The 18,842-nt window shown below is 36.9% G+C and overlaps 3 protein-coding genes across 3 annotated transcripts; 2 read left to right on the plus strand and 1 right to left on the minus strand.

Moving 5' to 3' along the window:
* Positions 1 to 285: 285 nt before the first annotated feature.
* LOC131659664 (uncharacterized) lies at positions 286 to 1,439 on the minus strand. Its single transcript, XM_058928822.1, has 3 exons — positions 1,431 to 1,439; positions 704 to 1,227; positions 286 to 622 (listed from the first exon to the last, which is right to left on the minus strand). The coding sequence occupies exons 1-3, from the start codon at positions 1,437 to 1,439 to the stop codon at positions 286 to 288; spliced, it is 870 nt and encodes a 289-aa protein (XP_058784805.1).
* Positions 1,440 to 6,499: 5,060 nt separating this feature from the next.
* LOC131644661 (embryonic protein DC-8-like) lies at positions 6,500 to 8,084 on the plus strand. The gene is made up of 2 exons (XM_058915221.1): positions 6,500 to 7,538; positions 7,650 to 8,084. Exons 1-2 carry the CDS (start codon positions 6,600 to 6,602, stop codon positions 7,902 to 7,904), a joined length of 1,194 nt encoding a protein of 397 aa, XP_058771204.1. The 5' UTR covers positions 6,500 to 6,599; the 3' UTR covers positions 7,905 to 8,084.
* Positions 8,085 to 8,572: 488 nt separating this feature from the next.
* Positions 8,573 to 10,846, plus strand: LOC131620453 (uncharacterized). Its single transcript, XM_058891535.1, has 4 exons — positions 8,573 to 8,733; positions 9,166 to 9,854; positions 9,926 to 10,052; positions 10,151 to 10,846. Exons 2-4 carry the CDS (start codon positions 9,172 to 9,174, stop codon positions 10,640 to 10,642), a joined length of 1,302 nt encoding a protein of 433 aa, XP_058747518.1. The 5' UTR covers positions 8,573 to 8,733; positions 9,166 to 9,171; the 3' UTR covers positions 10,643 to 10,846.
* The last annotated feature ends 7,996 nt before the right edge of the window (positions 10,847 to 18,842 follow it).

Here is an 18,842-nt window from a genome sequence, read left to right on the forward strand (position 1 = left end):
ACACTTATTTACAAGTTAAAGTCCTTTTTCAAAATCTTTTTCTAAACACACATGACACTTTTCAAACAAATCAAACAAAACACGTGAGCTAAGCAATTAAGAGCCCATGGATAACCATGGATACAAAGGGTGCTTACACCTTCCCTTTGTATAACCTACCCCACGAACTCAAAATCTTTTAAAGGTCTTTCCTGTTTTTTTTTGCCTTTCCTAATAGGATAAAATGAAAGTCGGTGGCGACTCTTGCTATTCGCAACATTTTTAAAAGTCAGTTCTCCCACCGTATTACAACTGGCTACCAATGTGCCCCTCTTCGCCACAGTTGAAACATATCATGTCCTTATGCTTGCAATCAGACATTGTATGTCCCATCTTACCACATCTGAAACACTTCTTCACATCAGCAGTACAAACATTGCTCTTATAGCCAGCCTTGCCACACTTGAAGAACATAATACTAGCGGGTGCATCCCCCCCACTAGTTCTCTTGCCCTCATAAGCTTTATGCTTCCCTTTTCCAAGTGAAGCATCATAAGGCTTGCCACGGCCTTGTTGACTCTTACCCCGCTTCTCACTAATAACCTGATAATGAGCATTGTTGTCTTCCTCATAAATTCGACAACTATCAACCAAATCCACAAACACACGAATCTTCTAGTAACTAATCGCCTTCTTGATTTCCGGGCGCAACCCATTCTCAAACTTGATACACTTAGAAATTTCACCATCTGGTCCATCATAATTTTGGTAAAACTTAGCCAACTCTCCAAATTTAGCAGCATACTCCACAACCGACTTATTCTCTTGCCTCAACTCAAAGAACTTGATTTCCTTCTTTCCACGGACATCCTCCGAAAAGTACTTCCTCAAGAACTCCCTATGGAACACAACCCAAATGATCTCCTCACCTACAACCTCCAACCTTTGACGAGTCTCTAGACACCAGACATCAGCCTCAACTACTAGCATATGAGTCTCATAACGAACCTTCTGATCTGGAGTACAATCTATCACACGGAAGATTCTCTCAATCTCCTTTAGCCATGTCAATACTCCATCAAGATCACGAGTTCCCTTGAAAACAGGTGGATTCTCTCTTTGGAAGGTAGCCAAATTGCGTGACGCAACATTCTCACTAACATTCGGCTGATGTTCCAAAGCTTGAGCCATTGCTTCCAAAGCAGTAGTAATCACAACATCACTCCTTCCATCCATCTCAACTCCCCACTACAACACAAAAGCAATCAGCACAAAATAACAATACACGATTTTTAGACCACACTACGACTCGACACTTGGCCGGACAGACCGAACTGCTCTGATACCACTAATATAACACCCCAATTCTATCCCAAGCATTTATGCGGAAAATATCAGAGTATAAAGATTCTCAACACAATCAGGATGTCACATATTCAACATAAACATACATCTGTCATGCTTTTTAAACCAATACATAGCACTTTTAGGATTGGAATGAACTAACATGTTTGTGACAGTGGAGGACAAAGGTGATGTAAGCAGGTTCTATTCCACATACAATGTGCATTGAAGTCATACTTCACCGATTTAGAGCGGATCCATGAGTACAATTGGGGGATCGTGTTTGGTTTATTTGTACTCCAAAATAGGTGAAGCTAGTCTATGGAAGAAAAAACAGATGATTGAAAGCTGCACACTATTTAGGGTAATTTATTTTTAACATTTACCGTTACTAATATTTTTTACAATGCGTTGGTTACACTTGTGATTAATATTTTATTTGATCATTTCTCACTTTCTTTGCATATTCGGGTGGCAACCTGAGATGGAGTACAACGAGTGTAACACCCCAATTCTATCCCAAGCATTTATGCAGAAAATATCAGAGTATAAAGATTCTCAACACAATCAGGATGTCACATATTCAACATAAACATACATCTGTCATGCTTTTTAAACCAATACATAACACTTTAGGGATTGGAATGAACATAACTCATAAACACATACTTCATAACATAAATCTCGACTTCTGAATAAACATAGTATTCATAGCATATTCCAAACTTAGATTCAACATGCAGCAGATTCACAATGATTCACCAAATAGACATAGCATCTTGAATCATAAAATAGTAACAATACAAACAAACTCCTCAGATACATCATAAGGTTCAATAAACAAATAACAACGTAAAGTAAGTGTTCTCCCCCCCCCCCCCCCCCGAGTGCTACGTATCAGAGCAATGACACCCAAAACTCGACTATAAGCGAAAACAGCTACTCATCTGGATTACCTACACGTTACCCACGTGGAGGCAACACTCAAACAGAAAGGGTGAGATAACAATAATATATTAGGTAAAGAATATAAATGAATCACCGCTTCACACAACATCAACATAAACAACACAAAGAACATCATCAATGAATAGTCCTGATATCAACACATAAGTATCTTCAACAAGTCAACATATAAGCATCACAATGCATAAACAACAACTCCAACCATCAACAACAGACAACGAATCAAATGCGACTCAACTGTTCATATGCATGTGGTACCATTGGAGTAAAACTCCCAACTTAGAACATTGCCAGTAATTCCGAGGCATAAGGCAAAGCCTTCAACTTAGAACGTGCCAATCCAGACCAACTTTAATGACAATTAGCTCCAACTTAGAACATTGTCAATCCAGACCAACTTTATGTTATGCTATGCGACAACTTACAACAACCACAACTCGAGAACGAGACAACGATATAACAACAACACAACAACAACCACATATCAACGATCACACCTTTCGACTTTAGCCAAAGGCTCACAACACAACTTAACAACAAGATTATCAACTTCATAGCAACATATTTGCAATATCAAGATTCGCTAGGATTCATACCATAAGGATACCCACAGAAAAATGCATAATAATAATATCGGTTATCACAACATTATTCTCGACAAAGGCATCCAAACCAAATCTATAATTTTCAGTTAATTTGCAAAATAATCACAATATGCCAATATATCAAGTAAACCAAATCGACTTTGAATCATCATCTAACTCAATTATAAATAATGTTAATTACCAAAACAACATCATTGGCATAATAATATATTATCCTCAACATAAATATTCAAACAAATACACAATTACGGTCAAATTCTCAAAATACCGTAATTTACTGATAAACCGAATAATTGATCCGAGTCCAAGTATTTTCCAATCACATAGATTTATTGAAATCAATTCAACTATTAGTTTAATTAACCAATTAATGTCACATCAAATTAATTTTAATTCAATTATTATTTCCTTTCTAGCATCCTACTGTTAACAAGGCATTTTAGTCTACTGATGCTATTGTTCACAATATATTAATCTTACTGTTTCCAACTCTATTCCATTTCATAATTACAGTTTTCATTTCCAATGTGTATCATACCAATATTCATTGGTATATTAAGTAACAACATAGAAACAATAAATATAACAGGGCAATATGTGAAACGGTAGGAAGTAAAGTCACAACACATGAATAGTGAGGGAGGCGCCCACCCTCATGGGAAGAGGCCCGCACCTCAAGCTTCTATTTCATTTCTATTACACCATTATATATATATATATATATATATATATATATATATATATATATACACACACACACATTAAGTAATGGTATGCACACAATGAAATAGAACAAGGCACATGTTGGAAACGACACAAAAGAAAATTAAAAGAAAGAACAAATGTCAGCACACAATTGAAACGAAATGAAAACAATCTCACGAAAGCATAAAACGAAAAATGGCATGGATTAAATGGGAGTGCCGACCGCCCCTTGTGGTTAGTGTCGGTCATCCCAGGCCCCACTGTGCCATAGCTACACGTTGCACACTATTTCTTATTTTCCTCCGTTTTCTTCCATTTCCAGTACGCATAGCATTGCAACATTATTCCAATTTCAATGAACAACAATATGAACATAACAATTTCATTTATTCAAACAGCGACATAAATCAAAGTTAACACAACACAGTGACAAATCTATACCCTAAACCCACATACAATTCATCATATTCCCATTTAGGTAGAAAGAACCCCCTTACCTTGGATTGAGTGCAGCTCTAAGGAAAATCAATGGAAAGTTTTGGGCAAGTGGCACTTGAGAGCAACATACTAGGTCTCCTTCTTCTCCTTTTCACAAACCCCACTTTTCTCCTCTTTTGCTTTTTCTGATAACTCTACTTCTTCTCACCTTCTATTTTCAAAATAAGACTACTCTTAGTCACTTAACACACAAATGGCCTAATAAAATATACCCCTTATTACCCAATGTTTCTTATTTCTGGTCTAATTTTGATTACTCGGAAAATTCTCAAAACGCTAAATATTAACTCATTAATATTTCTAATACTAAAAATATTAAAATATTCGATTAAATATCGATCCGCTATCCCGAACTAATACCGACTAAATCGTCCCAAAACACGAACTAATCCCGAACTAATATTAAAATTTTAATAAACTTCACAAATGACTAAATTAAGCAAATAATTATTTTTCCGGATGTTACAAAGAGGATTAGCCCCGTGCTTACGCCTTTTCCACGTACAAAGGGAATTAGGGGATAGATTCGTACATGGTGTTTATTGATCAAACTATTACATATGACATATGTTTCTTCCCATACGATGGCCACCGTCAGAAGCGTCCCTTGGACGACATAGCTTTCTACTTAGGATATGTTTGGCTTGTTTGCCACACCTTATGTATCCACATCTGCCTAAACGGGTCATACGCCAGTTTGGGTATCAACAAATGATTCCAAGAAATTCCTCTGTGTCTTCTCCTCCGACAATCCTCCGCTCCGCAGAGATCTTAGTGCCTTGCTCGATGATTTCTATCGTCATCCAACACTAGATGAGGCACATAGTGTGCGAGTGGGTGAAACATAGTCTTATGAACTAGGATACATTCAATGGTTTTATCGAGGGTCACATCCTTACATGACACCTGATGTCGCGAGAGCACCATCTAGATCTTCTCATCAAGAGATATTGGAATAGGAGCAGACTAGGAATGACCACGCAGCGGACCTATTGTCGGTTTGTCGGTGTATTACACAGGTTGCGAGAGATGTCAATAAGAGATCGGAGACATTATGGAAGGCAGTTCTGGTATGGCCGCCTGCAAACCATCTTACTCGAGGCACATAATGCTTTGGAGTATAGGCGGCGATAGAGGAGAAGTAAGGGGTTAGAAATACCAATAGTTTATTTTTATTTGTATTTTGATAACAGTTGGTTCATGGTATTATTTGAATTATTTATCGTAGTAACATTTGAATTTATATTATTGTTTGAATTTACATCAGACATCCTTGAATTGTATTAGTATAATTAACATGGTGTTAATATATCATTAGTATAATCATCATTGGATAATCATCATTAATACAATCATTATTGGACTAAAAAATATCAATTAAGAATACTTATTTTGCCTATGCAAAATTGTCAAATGTTTTTAGGGATTATTTCGAAAATGCATCTTCAGAATCACCCTTAAAAATTTATAGAGATGCATGTTTGGTACATATTTTGAGAAATTTGAGGTGAATGGTTTAGTTGTGGAGCGTTGTATATTTTAAGAGTGTCTGGAGATATATACCTAAAATACGGAATGACATATTCAAATTTTCAATTTATTGAGTCTAAACCCATCTATGAAAGTAATACCATTTACCTCTTATGAATAGACACTATTTCGAGAGCCCATAAATGTCTTTGAATTGCTTCCTCTTATAACTCACTAGAAGAAATTCACCATCTTCTCAAATGTGGCAATATAAATTAAATTGAGAAAGATGCTCATCTCATGTGCCAATATAAATTACAAAATAGTATATTTTATCACAATTAATTTTGTTTATTAGCGAAAGACACTCACTATTCTATTAATTGATCTTTTTCCATACCATATTTTTAACAAATAAAAAGGTTGTTTTCCTACTTATAACCACCCTAAATAATAATTCAAGGTATTTTTTACACAACATGGTTGAACACACAATATTAATGATTAGAGAACTTGAAGCTTAGAATCATCTCTAATGATTTTAAAAAAAACAAATTAAAGCCTAAGAAATTCTACCCTCAAAATCACATCTTTAAACACTTATAAATAAATAAGTATTTGTACTTATCCTTAATAATCTTAATGATTTTATCATACTATATCTCCAACCTTTAAATAATAATTTTTGGATAGACAAATATTAATAATATTATTTTCAGTGATACAAATGTCATCCATATAAGAGAGCCAAATATCACCTACCAAGCATCTCATGCTAACGTGTCTCACCTCTCTAGCATGGCTGCCACATTTCCACCCACCGACCCTTCACGCCAGGTGGTGCTTCTTCTATACTCACGTGTCCCTCACCTCTTCAATTCATCATCACATAATTCCAAACATTCCAAATATTTATATAAACTCTACATGTACAACAAACTTGAAAAACACAACCTGATTTCATTCTTGTTATAGAAAACAAAAACAAAAGCTACATTCTTCTTCTACGTACATTATACCTGAAATTCATCAATGGCTTCAAACAAACCAAGACATGTTGAAGAAATTCACAAAACTATAGAGACTGATCTAAGTCCTAATGCAACTCAACAACAGCGTGATGAGGAGAAACCTGGTGTCATTGGTTCCGTGGTGCAGTCCGTGAAAAACACTTTTGAGAATGCAAAAGAAGCTGTGATTGGCAAGGGAAGCCCTACAGATTCCCACCCTACAACACAAGAAGTCCGTGTTTACGACGACGACAAAGATTTAGTCTCTGGTGAAGTTAGGGACATATCAGCCAACAAGTCCCGGGGTATCTATGATTCTGCTTATGACAAAGCCAAGGAGTGCAAGGACACAACAGGTTCCAAAGCTGGTGAGTACACAGATGCTGCAGCTCAAAAAGCAAAGGAAACAAAAGATGCTGCAGCACAAAAAGCAAAGGAAACAAAAGATGCAACCAAGGAAAAGACTAACGAGTATGCAGATTATGCAGCACAGAAGGCCAAGGAAACAAAGGACGCAACGAAGGAAAAGACTAATGAGTATGCAGATTCTGCAGCTCAAAAAGCAAAGGAAACAAAGGATGCAACGAAGGAAAAGACTAATGAGTATGCAGATTATGCAGGAGAGAAAGCGAAGGAAGCTAAGGATAAAGCTGTGGAGTACAAAGACTATGCTGCTGAGAAGGCGAAGGAAGGGAAAGATGCTACATTGAATAAGCTGGGCGAGTATAAGGACTATGCAGCTGAGAAAGCGAAAGAAGGGAAAGACACGGCTGCTGATGCAGCCAAAAATGCTGTGGATTACTTGGGTGACAAGAAAGAGGCTGCTAAGCAGAAAACGGCAGAGACTGCTGAAGCTGCTAAGCAAAAAACAGCTGAAACTGCTGAGGCTGCTAAGCAGAAAACTGCAGAGACTACAGAAGCTGCTAAACAGAAAACATCTGAGGCAAAAGACAAGACCAAGGTATAATTTACTATCTTCATTTTACATTTTTATATTATGTTTTTAATGTTGAATATGAATGAAGTCAATGAACTAATGTTTGTGGTATTTGGACATGGATGATGAATGTAGGAGAAACTGAATGAAGCAGATGAAGAGGCAAGGAGGAAAACGGAAGGGGGGAATGTTGGAGATAAAGGTTTCAGAGAGGAAACATGGAGGCGTGGGAATGAGGGTGTGATCAGAACTGAAGACACCAGAACAGGAGCGGTGGCGGAGAGGCTGAAAGCGGCGGATCAGATGACCGGACAGACATTCAATGATGTTGGAGCCATGGATGATGAAGGAGTTACTCGTGTGGGTCTTCTTGATATTAAAAAGAAGTGAACAGATAGTAAATCCTGATATATGAATGATGTTATGTAATGATATGCAGACAAAATACTATTATGTTTTCTTTTATCTTCAAATATGTATCTAGTGTTTTGATATGAAGTGTATGAAATATGTACAAAAATAAATTGTGTGTTTGGAATATGAATAGAAGTATTATATAATTGAAGGTTTTTTATACTTAATGTCATATGTTTTGATATTTTAACATTAACATTACTGAAAATTAAAAGTTAAAATCTTTCAGTGAAAGCAACAAACAAATCAAGTAGAGAAACTATTCTTTCAAAAGACCAAGTGTGAGCCTTAGAACACCTACTATCAGGTCTACATATATAACAGTTCGTGAAAAAATCCAACTGAATATAAATTATAAATCAATTTCACATTCATATTTCTTCAAAAATGTTCATTACGGTAAAGTTCACAAACATCATAATCCATGATGCAGGTTCTCTAGAAGGTTTGTTTTTGGATTAATGAAAATTACACCCAAAAAACTAAATTAAAATGAAGAAGCTATGAATGAATAGAGGATTCAAGCTAAGAAGAACATTGCAATTTTTTATTCAATTTTTTGAAAAAAGTTGTCAGAAAAACGTCAAATCAAATAGATACATATTACATTTGTGAGGGGACTATCACGCCGCAAAGTGAGAAAATTCACGTCGCAAATGTTGTTCGAAAATACAGAGTTAGCTTTTATAAATTCCAATTTTCCTTACTTGTTTGTTTTCTTCTTCTCACTCACTTTTCTCCTCCTCTTCCGGCCGCCGCCTTCTCTCGCTCCGCTCTGGCGACAGTTTCTCCGGTAGTAAGAGAGGTTAGTAATATCTTTTATTTAATTTTTTAAGTAATGTTTCTATTTTTATTATTATTTTAGGTTATGTTACTTTTTTTTTTTAATTAGAAAAAGAAAATGGTAATTGTTGATTATATTTGATTGATTGCAAAGTAAGGTTTTGTTAAGAAAACAAAAAAGTTCGGTTAATGTAATCAATGGAATGATTCCAAAGAAAAGACTTAGAAAATGTTGAGAAAACAAGTGATGAAATTGGGTATGAAGACAATATAGGGTGAATGAGATGAGGAGAAAGGGTTTCTCTTTAAATAAAACACATGACTTAGTAAACAAAATAATTTTATTATTGGTGGATATGTAATTTTATTGATGTATATGTTATTTTATATTTATCCATTTGAACTTATTAGTATTGTTTTGCTGAAAGTTCATTGTCATTGTAATGTACAACAGATAGTCATGACAGGAGAAACTAACTATACAGTAACACCAACCTCCATGTACACATACTCAACCAATGTATATCCAGAATATATGTATTCACAGCCTGTTTATGCACCATCCAAATGCATAACATCTATATATCCGACACCCTATGCACAATCGGCATATGTACCACCACCTACTGGCGGATCTTCCCACAAACATTCGTCATCCAAAGATAAATGGAAGACCGTAAGTAGTTCTCCGTCTCCATCTCCTCATATCTATAATCCGCCTCCACCTTCTAGTTTTCAGTCTCCATCTATCCAGTTTCCGTTACCTATTTATGCACAACACGCGAATGCATCGTCTACATATGCACCATTTGCCTATTCACAGCCGACATATGCACCACAGACCTTTCCACCACCGATATATACACCATTCGCCTATTCACAGCCGCCATATGCACCACTGACTTATCCACCACCGATATATCCATTATCAGGTGAACTTTCACACAAGCTACCACAACTTTGTGCCATGCCCAACCCGGGATCCCAAGGTCATCCTAAGCCGTCTCAACCGGAGCCTTTTCAGGCTAATGAGAATGGCATTCGTGATGTAAAGCATTTGAACGAACCTGATGTGAAGTTGGATTCTAAGGAGGCTGAGGTGTTTGATGATGAACGGCACAATATCAAACCGTCGACTAAAGGGTAAGAATCACATTCATGATGCGGAGTGCTAATTATATTGTTTATTAATATTTATTAACATTATTGCTCAGGTTTTTGCCTGCAAAATCCACTATGAAGAGCAAATCATCAATTATACAATCTCAAAATGAAAAACCATGGACAAAATATGGGGACTTAAAAGAGGCTGACAGATCAATTTTTTTCAAGGCTTTTAGTGTAAGTTGAGACAGTTATCTTTGTTATGCGTAATTTTTTATATACTTGTTTGGGGTATATTGTAGCCTGTTATATTTTATACTGTATAAAAATTACAGAATTGTGTGTGGCATCCTCGATACAATGATCTGATTGAGAGTGACTTTAATTCAAGGGCCTCGCATAGCTTATCTAATATGCTGAAGGAAGCTCGTCTTAAGGGTCAGTGCCCACATTGGATAGACAACACTATATGGCAGCGTTTGCTGGAGCACTGGAATCCTGCTGGTTTTCAGTTGACTTCTGTCAAAGAAAAGAAACACATAGCATTAGAGAAAGATGGATGCCTACAGACAAGAGGTTCCATCGGCACAGCGCAGCAGGCGGCTCGAGAAGAGGTTCCATCATCAGCCAGTAGTGGTAGGGAGCTGGCATCTAATATGGTTGAGGTGCTGTTACAGAGAATGGTGATTTCTAGTGAGGAGACTAATAGGAAACTAAATGAGATGATGAAGTTGCAGCAGGAATCACGGAGGATAATTGAGGAGAGGCAAGAAAAACAAGAAGAGCTTATACGAAAACTGGACCAGGAGCGTGAGGGCCGCCACTAACTACCTTAGCATAGTTGCAAACAAGATGTTGTTGATGTTGGTGCTGATGATGAATGATGATGCTTTTAGACGTTGTTAATTTGTTTTGTTTATGTTACTTTTTGGAACAATGTGTTTGTGTTTTTGGGTTTCAGGCCTTTATCATGTATGAACTGTTATCGTTAAAATGTTTGCAACCAACTAGTTTTCTATGGAAGAAATATGTCATCCAACTTTTGTCATTATCATACACTTGTAAACTCTCACATCTTAAACCATTTCAGGTTTCAAATTGGCAGATTGAAGTATGACAATGCTGTCACTTGCAATTCCTCATAATATGATATTATCATGCAAGTCAACCTCTATACTTGAAAGGGTGATTACCTATCACTGAAATAGTCTTGGTTGAAATAAAATTCTAAATGAAAAACTAAGTGTTAACTGTTAATGAATACTAAATTTTCAATAATTTATCATTAGGATCATCCATAACATTTTAATTCAATAATAGTTTCAGAAGTGAAGTTGTGAAAGTGAATAAGAATTAATTTGTTTCTAGAACAAGGGTTTGTTCCTAGAATAAAGGAAACAAATCAAAAATTGATTTGTTTTCATAAAATGTAATTATTTTGTGTAATTACCGATTTAGCCATGTAACTTCTATATATACAAGAAATAATAATGAGAAAGACATCAAGCCAAGAATTATTGACATGGTATCAGTCTCGTCGATCAAACCTATGATTTTCTGTTTCTGATAGTTTTTTTCTTTTCTGTCTGGGACAATTGTTGGGTTTGGGTTCCCTTCTTAAGTGGAGAAAGTCCAAATATGAATAGCTCATTTGTCTCATTTATTTAAGTGGAGAGTGTCAATTTAGGGTTAAGAGAGATAGAGAAAAAATAAGGATTCAAAAGAGAGAAAAGAGGAGAGAAACTCATTCCCATTTTTTCCGCATCAATCTCACCAAATCGACGATTCCCGATTCGTTTACTGTCGAATCGAGCTAAAATTTTGTGGGCGTGTTTGCAACTCATATATCTAACTTTTGACCGTTCAAAATTTGAAAACAAGGTCTGAGCTAAGAGATATGTGCATCGCATTGGAGCTGCAGATTTGGGTTATTTTTCAGTTTTTTATTCTTATTTGTAAGTTAGTTTTGCTTTGTGATTTGTGGTTGGTAGAACTTGTTTGTGAATCACTTTAAGACTCTCTTGTATCCTAAATTGATTATAGAGGAGCTATTTCTTTGGTCTGGACGACTCGTGGTTTTTACTCTCAAATTGAGGGGTTTTCCACGTTAAAAATATCAATGTTCTTTTTTGCATTTATTTTGACGTCTTATATTTATTGTTGATCCTCAAGGTTCCTACAAGTGTGGAGAATTTTATATCCGCTGCGTATTGGTTTATTATTGTGTCTTTATTTCCCTTCAAAAATATCATGATCGCTCCAGTTTTGTTGTTCATCGTGTCTGGGTTCTGATTGATCACTGCAGAATTTGTTTCGTACAGATGCCATTCTGATTCAGGGGTTAGGGCTTCGGTTTGTTTTGCGATTCCTTCACGACTCGTGATTCTGGGTCGTGTTTGGTTTATTTTTTCGATTGCAATTTTGATTTTTTTTGTTCTTGGATGTTCTTGGTTTGAGATTTTGGATCATGATTATCTTAACCTTCCAAATCGCGGTTGCACTGTTTGTGGCTTATGGATTTTACTGTTCATGGATTATCTTGAATTATCTTAGTTCTCTTGGTTTGGTTGTTGTTGCACTGTTTGTGGATTGTAAAGTGTATTGTTCGTGGATTTTTCTGAAGGATAGAAAAACACTTAGAAAGGGGGGGTTTGAATAAGTGTAGTCTTAAAAACTTGAACGATAAAAATAAATTGCACAATTATTTTTATCCTGGTTCGTTGTTAACTAAACTACTCCAGTCCACCCCCACGGAGTGATTTACCTCACCTGAGGATTTAATCCACTAATCGCAACAGATTACAATGGTTTTCCACTTAGCCCACGACTAAGTCTTCTAGAGTTTCCTGATCACAACCTGATCACTCTAGGAACAAATGCTTAGACACAAGCTAAGACTTTCTTAGAGTATCCTGACCACCACGTGATCACTCTAATTACAACTGCTTAGACACAAGCTAAGACTTTCTAGAGTATCCTGATCAACACTTGATCACTCTAGTTACTTACAAATTAATGTAATCAATTCTAAGAGTATTACAAATGCTTCTTAAAAGCGATAATCACAAACTGTGATATTTCTCTTAACGTTTAAGCTTAATCTCACTAATATATTACAACAGCAATGTAGTGAGCTTTGATGAAGATGAAGTTTCTGAGCTTTGAGTTGAACAGCGTTTCAGCAAGTTTTTCAGAATAAGTTCTTTCAAAAATCGTTAACCTTGCTTCTCATCAGAACTTCATATTTATAGGCACTTTGAGAAGATGACCGTTGGGAGCATTTAATGCTTTGCGTATTCCGTACAGCATTGCATTTAATGTTTCACGCTTTTGTCAACTACCTCGAGCCTTGTTCACGCTGTGTCTACTGACGTTGCCTTTAATAGCTTCCAACGTTCCTTTTGTCAGTCAGCGTAGCCTGCCACCTGTACTTTCTTCTGATCTGATGTTTGTGTATACAACGTTTGAATATCATCAGAGTCAAACAGCTTGGTGCATAGCATCTTCTTGTCTTCTGACCTTGAAGTGCTTCTGAGCGTGATACCATGAGAACTTCAGTGCTTCTGCTTCTGATCTCAAGTTCTTCTGATGCTTCCATAGACCCATGTTCTGATTCTGCCTTGACCATCTTCTGATGTCTTGCCAGACCATGTTCTGATGTTGCATGCTGAACCTTCTGAGACAAAGCTTCTGAGCGCTGATTTGTGCATACTCTTTATATATTTCCTGAAAGGGAAATTTCAATGTATTAGAGTACCACATTATCTCACACAAAATTCATATCCTTGTTATCATCAAAACTAAGAATATTGATCAGAACAAATCTTGTTCTAACATTTTCTTGGGTACCTTGGTTTGTTTGTTGTTGATAAAGATGGATTGTTATTATTATAATAATCTATTAATTAGTGAGGTTGAATTTTGTTGCATAATAATTCAGATGGCTTCTGAAAAAGAAAGAGATAATTTTTGTGTTCGTTTTACTGACAAAAATTATTTTGCATGGGAATTTCAGTTCAAGATGCATGTTAAAGAAAAGGGATTATGGAGCCACTTAGATGATGTTTCTAAGGCTCCGACAGATAATACTTCTTTAGATGCATGGGAAACTCAAGATACTCAAATCATCACTTGGACTCTCAACAGTATTGATCCTCGGATGATAAATAATTTGTGCTCATTTTTAATTGCTCGAGAAATATGGAATTATCTGAAGCGCATTTACAACCAGGACAATTCGGAAAAAAATTCAGTTGGAGCTAGACATAGCCAACTACAAACAAGGTGATTTGTCTATTCAATAATACTATTATGGCTTTTTGAATCTCTGGACAGAATACTCTGCTATTACACATGCTAATGTTCCTAAAACCTCTCTCGCGGTTGTTCAAGAGGTCTACAACACAAGTAGGTGAGATCAATTTCTCATGAAACTCCATCCAGAATTTGAGGTTGTCAGAGGTATTTTGCTCAATAGGAATCCTATTCCTTCTTTAGATACTTGTGTCGGTGAACTTGTCGGTGAATAATCTCCCCCTGAAATTAATACTAGAAGAATCTTATAAATAAAAGACTTCCCTGAGTATTTCAGTAGAGACGTTCACAGTGCTTGATCTTCAGAACATTCATGACTTCTGATTTCTGCTTCCATAGGACAGCTTCAGAACATATAATTTCTTTAGATCCTCAGAACATTCACAGCTTCTGATTCCTGCTTCCATCGGACAGCTTCAGAGCTTGAATTTCTTCTTACATCACTTCATGCTAGATTGTATCAGAACATTGTTGAATGTACCAGAGCATCATCAGAGCATCTCTACATCCTGAAATGTTACAGAACAACGCTAAACGACAAAAGTCAGCATGAATGAGTCAGAACATAGAATATGTTTCAGAACACATAATATGTATCAGAGCCATATAGAATGTGTCAGAACAAATAGACATAATGTTTCAGATCATATTCTATCATCAGAATATCTGAACATTCTTCCTTCTTGCTTCTGATTCTGAAGCTTCATAGCACTCAGCTTGCTTCAAGAATCCAAGAAATTGATTCTCTAAAGAGTTGCTTTTCATCATCTTGTTGCTTCTTATGTTGATCTTCAGTTCCTGCAACAACACAACTTAAAGCATAGAACTTTGCAAGTTCTGTTAGTAATGTGGGGCCTTTTTACCCGGTGACTGATAATATTTAATCAAATCATTTATCATATATTTTCTCCCCCTTTTTGTCATAACATCAAAAAGAATATAAAAGATTCAGATGTATAAAACGACAGAGGAAAGAAACAGAATCAAACTTTTCATTGATTAAGCAAACAGAATTACAAAAGATGTATGCTGAATAAGCAGATGCAATCAAGGAAAGAAAACTACAAAGACCAAAGACTAAGACCCTAGCTTAGACAAAATCTGCGCCAGAATGTCATGAACCCCGTCAGTGCTTGCAGTTTGCCTTGCCATGAAGGAGCGAAACTCAGCATTGGCTGCTTCTTGCGCGTCCAAACGAGAAGCCAACATAGCTTGATTCTGATGCAGAGCCTCCAAGGTCTTCATCAGAGCTGAGGGTTCACCAGAAGAAGAAACACCAGAACTTCTGCCAACAGGGACAGCAATCTCAGCAGGACGATCTTCTGGAAGGTCTTCAGCTTCTGTACCTTCCATCTCAACATCTGAGTCTAACTCAGGAACAGCCTCAGCATATTCTGGTTCAGGCAACTCAGAAGCTCCAACTTCCAACGCCTGAAGAATAGCTGCTAGGTTTGTTGGAGGAGTAGGACCAGCAACTTCAGCAGGATAAACCACTTCTGGAAAGACCATGTGAGGAGCACTTTCAGAAGGGTTCATTCTGAACCAATCAAACAGCCACTGAAAATCTCCAGTCAGCACAGGGTACCATGGTCTCCAAACCACGATGTCTCTGCAGAGATTTTCTTCTTCCATCTCATCTGCATGTATCCTCTCTTCAAGAACTCTTCTGTTCCTGATGAGATGGTGATAGCTGCTTTCACCAACTTCCAAGAGACGACCACGAGCCCCAGGTGCTTCAGTCATGATCATTCTCTGGACATCCGTAGCCCTAACCAGAAAGTCCCGGCGAAAGGCTTCCCAGAGGTTGCAGGTAGCATACTCATCCATATGATTAAGGTGAGAAGCACCCAGAATCTCCAACCAGCTATTTACATCTGAGTGTAAAAGCTCTAGATAAGCATGAGTGGTAGGTGTAGGAGGGTTGACTGTGAATCTGGAGTCAGGAAACACAAAACTGTAGGGGTTAGGTGTTCTGGTGGGAAAAGGGTGAGAGAGAGATGAGGAGATATCTGTGGGATGGGTTGCAGGGGAAAGGATATCAGATGGTGATGATGGTGGTTCCAGAGAGGTGAAAGAAGAGGAAGAGGTGGTGGAAGTCTGTGAAGAGGGAGGTGATTGAGGGATACCATCAAGGGGTTGATACACACGTCTAGAGTAGTTTCCAGACATCATAGCTTCAAAGGGATTCACCTTGAGAGGGTCATAGGTGATCCTTACTCTTTTTGGTTTGTTTTCTGGTTCATCAGTTGCCTTTCTCTTTTGTTTACGATCAGTTTCTTGATTTGCAGAACTTGACGAGGGATTCATGATGAAGTTGCAGATAGTGAAAACTGCTAGGGTTTATGATATGAGTGCAAAGAGAGAGAGAGAGCGAAAAGGAAACTGAATGCAAGAGAGAGAAATATAAGAGGGAAAAGAAACGTTTGAAGAGTATTAAAAGAAAAAGAAATAAAAGGAAATGATGGATAGCATTTAATGTTACATGACGTGAGGAGAGATAATAATGACAAAAGAAGTGATTTGCACACTTACCTAAGTAGGCGTCCCCTCAACTGCATGCACGCTTGTCCAGAAATAGTGAACACGTGTTTACCATCTGGATAGCCAGTTACAGCTGTTTTACTTTAAAAGAGATTCTGAATCAACTTAGACAATGAAACATTAGTAATAACAGAATCACTACTTCTAATTGATTACAATCAGAACTTCTTATAAAAAAAAACTAATCACATTTCAGAAGATACTCATACATAAGATTTTCTCATCTTCTCATTCTGGGCACAAATCCATACTGATATTCTTCAGAATGAACTTAAACCTATCTTCAGCAAGGGGTTTTGTAAAGATATCAGCCCATTGATGGTCTGTATCCACAAAGTTTAAAGATATAACGCCCTTCTGAACATAGTCCCTTATGAAATGATGTTTAATCTCAATATGTTTAGCTTTTGAATGTAAGATAGGATTCTTAGATAAACATATAGCAGAAGTATTATCACAGAAAATAGGAATGTTACTCTCAAATATTTGATAATCTTCTAACTGACTTTTCATCCAGAGCATTTGTGTGCTACAACCAGCAGCAGCAACATATTCTGCTTCTGTTGTTGAGAGGGAAATTGTAGCTTGCTTCTTGCTGTACCATGAGATCAGATGACTTCCAAGAAATTGACAACTTCCAGAAGTGCTCTTCCTTTCAATTTTATCTCCAGCATAGTCAGCATCACAGAATCCTACTAAGTTGTAATCTTTGGATCTTCTGCAAACTAAGCCAACATTAGTAGTACCTTTCAGATACCTCAGAATTCTCTTAACCGCGGTTAAATGAGATTCTCTCGGATCTGATTGGAATCTAGCACACAAACAAACACTGAAGAGAATGTCAGGTCTAGAAGCAGTCAGGTATAGAAGAGACCCAATCATACCTCTGTACAACTTCTGATCTACCTTCTTACTTACCTCATCCTTACCTAGGACACATGTTGGATGCATAGGAGTTTTGGCTTCTTTGCTTTCAGAAAGATTAAACTTCTTCAGAAGTTCTTTCACATACTTCATTTGATGAACATAGGTTCCATCAGAAGTTTGGTTGATTTGAATCCCAAGGAAATACTTGAGTTCTCCCATCATGCTCATTTCAAATTCAGCCTTGTGGTGTCGTTTTCTTTTACCTCCCCGTTTCACTTGGGAGGACGGCACGCTAAACCCTTCACGCGAAATTTGGAAGGAGAATGCGCCCGTGGTGGGATGAATTTTATTTCAGTTCTTCCTACGATATCACACGAACTTTCTTATTTGTCCTACGAGTAGGAAAGGGGAAAAAAGATCTCAACTAAACCCTAGGAGTTTGCTAAGTGTGGGGATTTCACCTAGACTAGAAATTCTGGAGTCCGGGAGGTCGGTTATACATAGGGAAGTGTTTAAACACCCTACATATCTGTAGTACTCTACAGGAACCTTCTCTGTGTCATTGTGATTGTGTTTATTGCTATGATTGGGAAAGTTTCTCCTTTGTGTTAGGAGAAGGAATTGAATTGATTTGAAAAGACAGACAGACAGACAAACTGACTATTTTTGGTATTTTATTAGCTCGCTGAGATTCCTTGTGAACCTCATGCCTACATATCCCTAGTGGAAGTCAGAGCTTAATGTAGTTCGGGGAACTAACTAGGAAAATTAATTATTTTTGGTGCCTTGCTTGAAGCTCAAGGTTGAAGCTTGGAATTAAATCTCTGTTTACAGTAAAGAGACATGAAATTATCTCTACAGAGAGGTATTTGTACTATTCTACCACAAACATTTAAAGGAGTGACAGAATAACTGAATTCATTTCATTCAAGAGGGGGACCTTACTTGTGTATGTGCAAGTATACCAGTCAAATGCCTCTTAAATGAAAGAAAGATGCTCATCCAAATTAGGGAAAGTTACCACATGTCTGGGTTTTACTGCCAGCTCATGCCTTTCAAAATCCTAAATGGGAGACTTGATTAAAATTGAAATTGAAATGTTTGTTTGATTGTGGTAGAGTAGTAAAAATATCTCTCTATAGAGATAAGCTATGTCTATCTACTGTATAAAAGATTTGACTTTAGCTGGCTTGTATGAGGCCCAAGCTTGAGGCTTTTTGATTGATTAATTAATATTATTGACTCTGGGAGATGACTCCACTGGGGATTAATTACATGATATTTTTGTGTTCTGTACAAAGCCCA

The sequence above is a fragment of the Vicia villosa genome, linkage group LG1, assembly GCF_029867415.1.
Source record: "Vicia villosa cultivar HV-30 ecotype Madison, WI linkage group LG1, Vvil1.0, whole genome shotgun sequence".
NCBI lineage: Eukaryota > Viridiplantae > Streptophyta > Magnoliopsida > Fabales > Fabaceae > Vicia > Vicia villosa.

Bases quoted from the DNA above. Each gene is read 5' to 3' on its own strand.
- LOC131659664 (XM_058928822.1), bottom strand. The intron at 623-703 runs GTTTGAGAATGG...TTTGGTTGATAG, and splicing joins GAAATTTCTAAGTGTATCAA to TTGTCGAATTTATGAGGAAG.
- LOC131644661 (XM_058915221.1), top strand. From the start codon at position 6,600: ATGGCTTCAAACAAACCAAGACATGTTGAAGAAATTCACAAAACTATA. The intron at 7,539-7,649 runs GTATAATTTACT...TGATGAATGTAG, and splicing joins AGGCAAAAGACAAGACCAAG to GAGAAACTGAATGAAGCAGA.
- LOC131620453 (XM_058891535.1), top strand. From the start codon at position 9,172: ATGACAGGAGAAACTAACTATACAGTAACACCAACCTCCATGTACACA. The intron at 9,855-9,925 runs GTAAGAATCACA...ATTATTGCTCAG, and splicing joins ATCAAACCGTCGACTAAAGG to GTTTTTGCCTGCAAAATCCA. The intron at 10,053-10,150 runs GTAAGTTGAGAC...TAAAAATTACAG, and splicing joins TTTTTTTCAAGGCTTTTAGT to AATTGTGTGTGGCATCCTCG.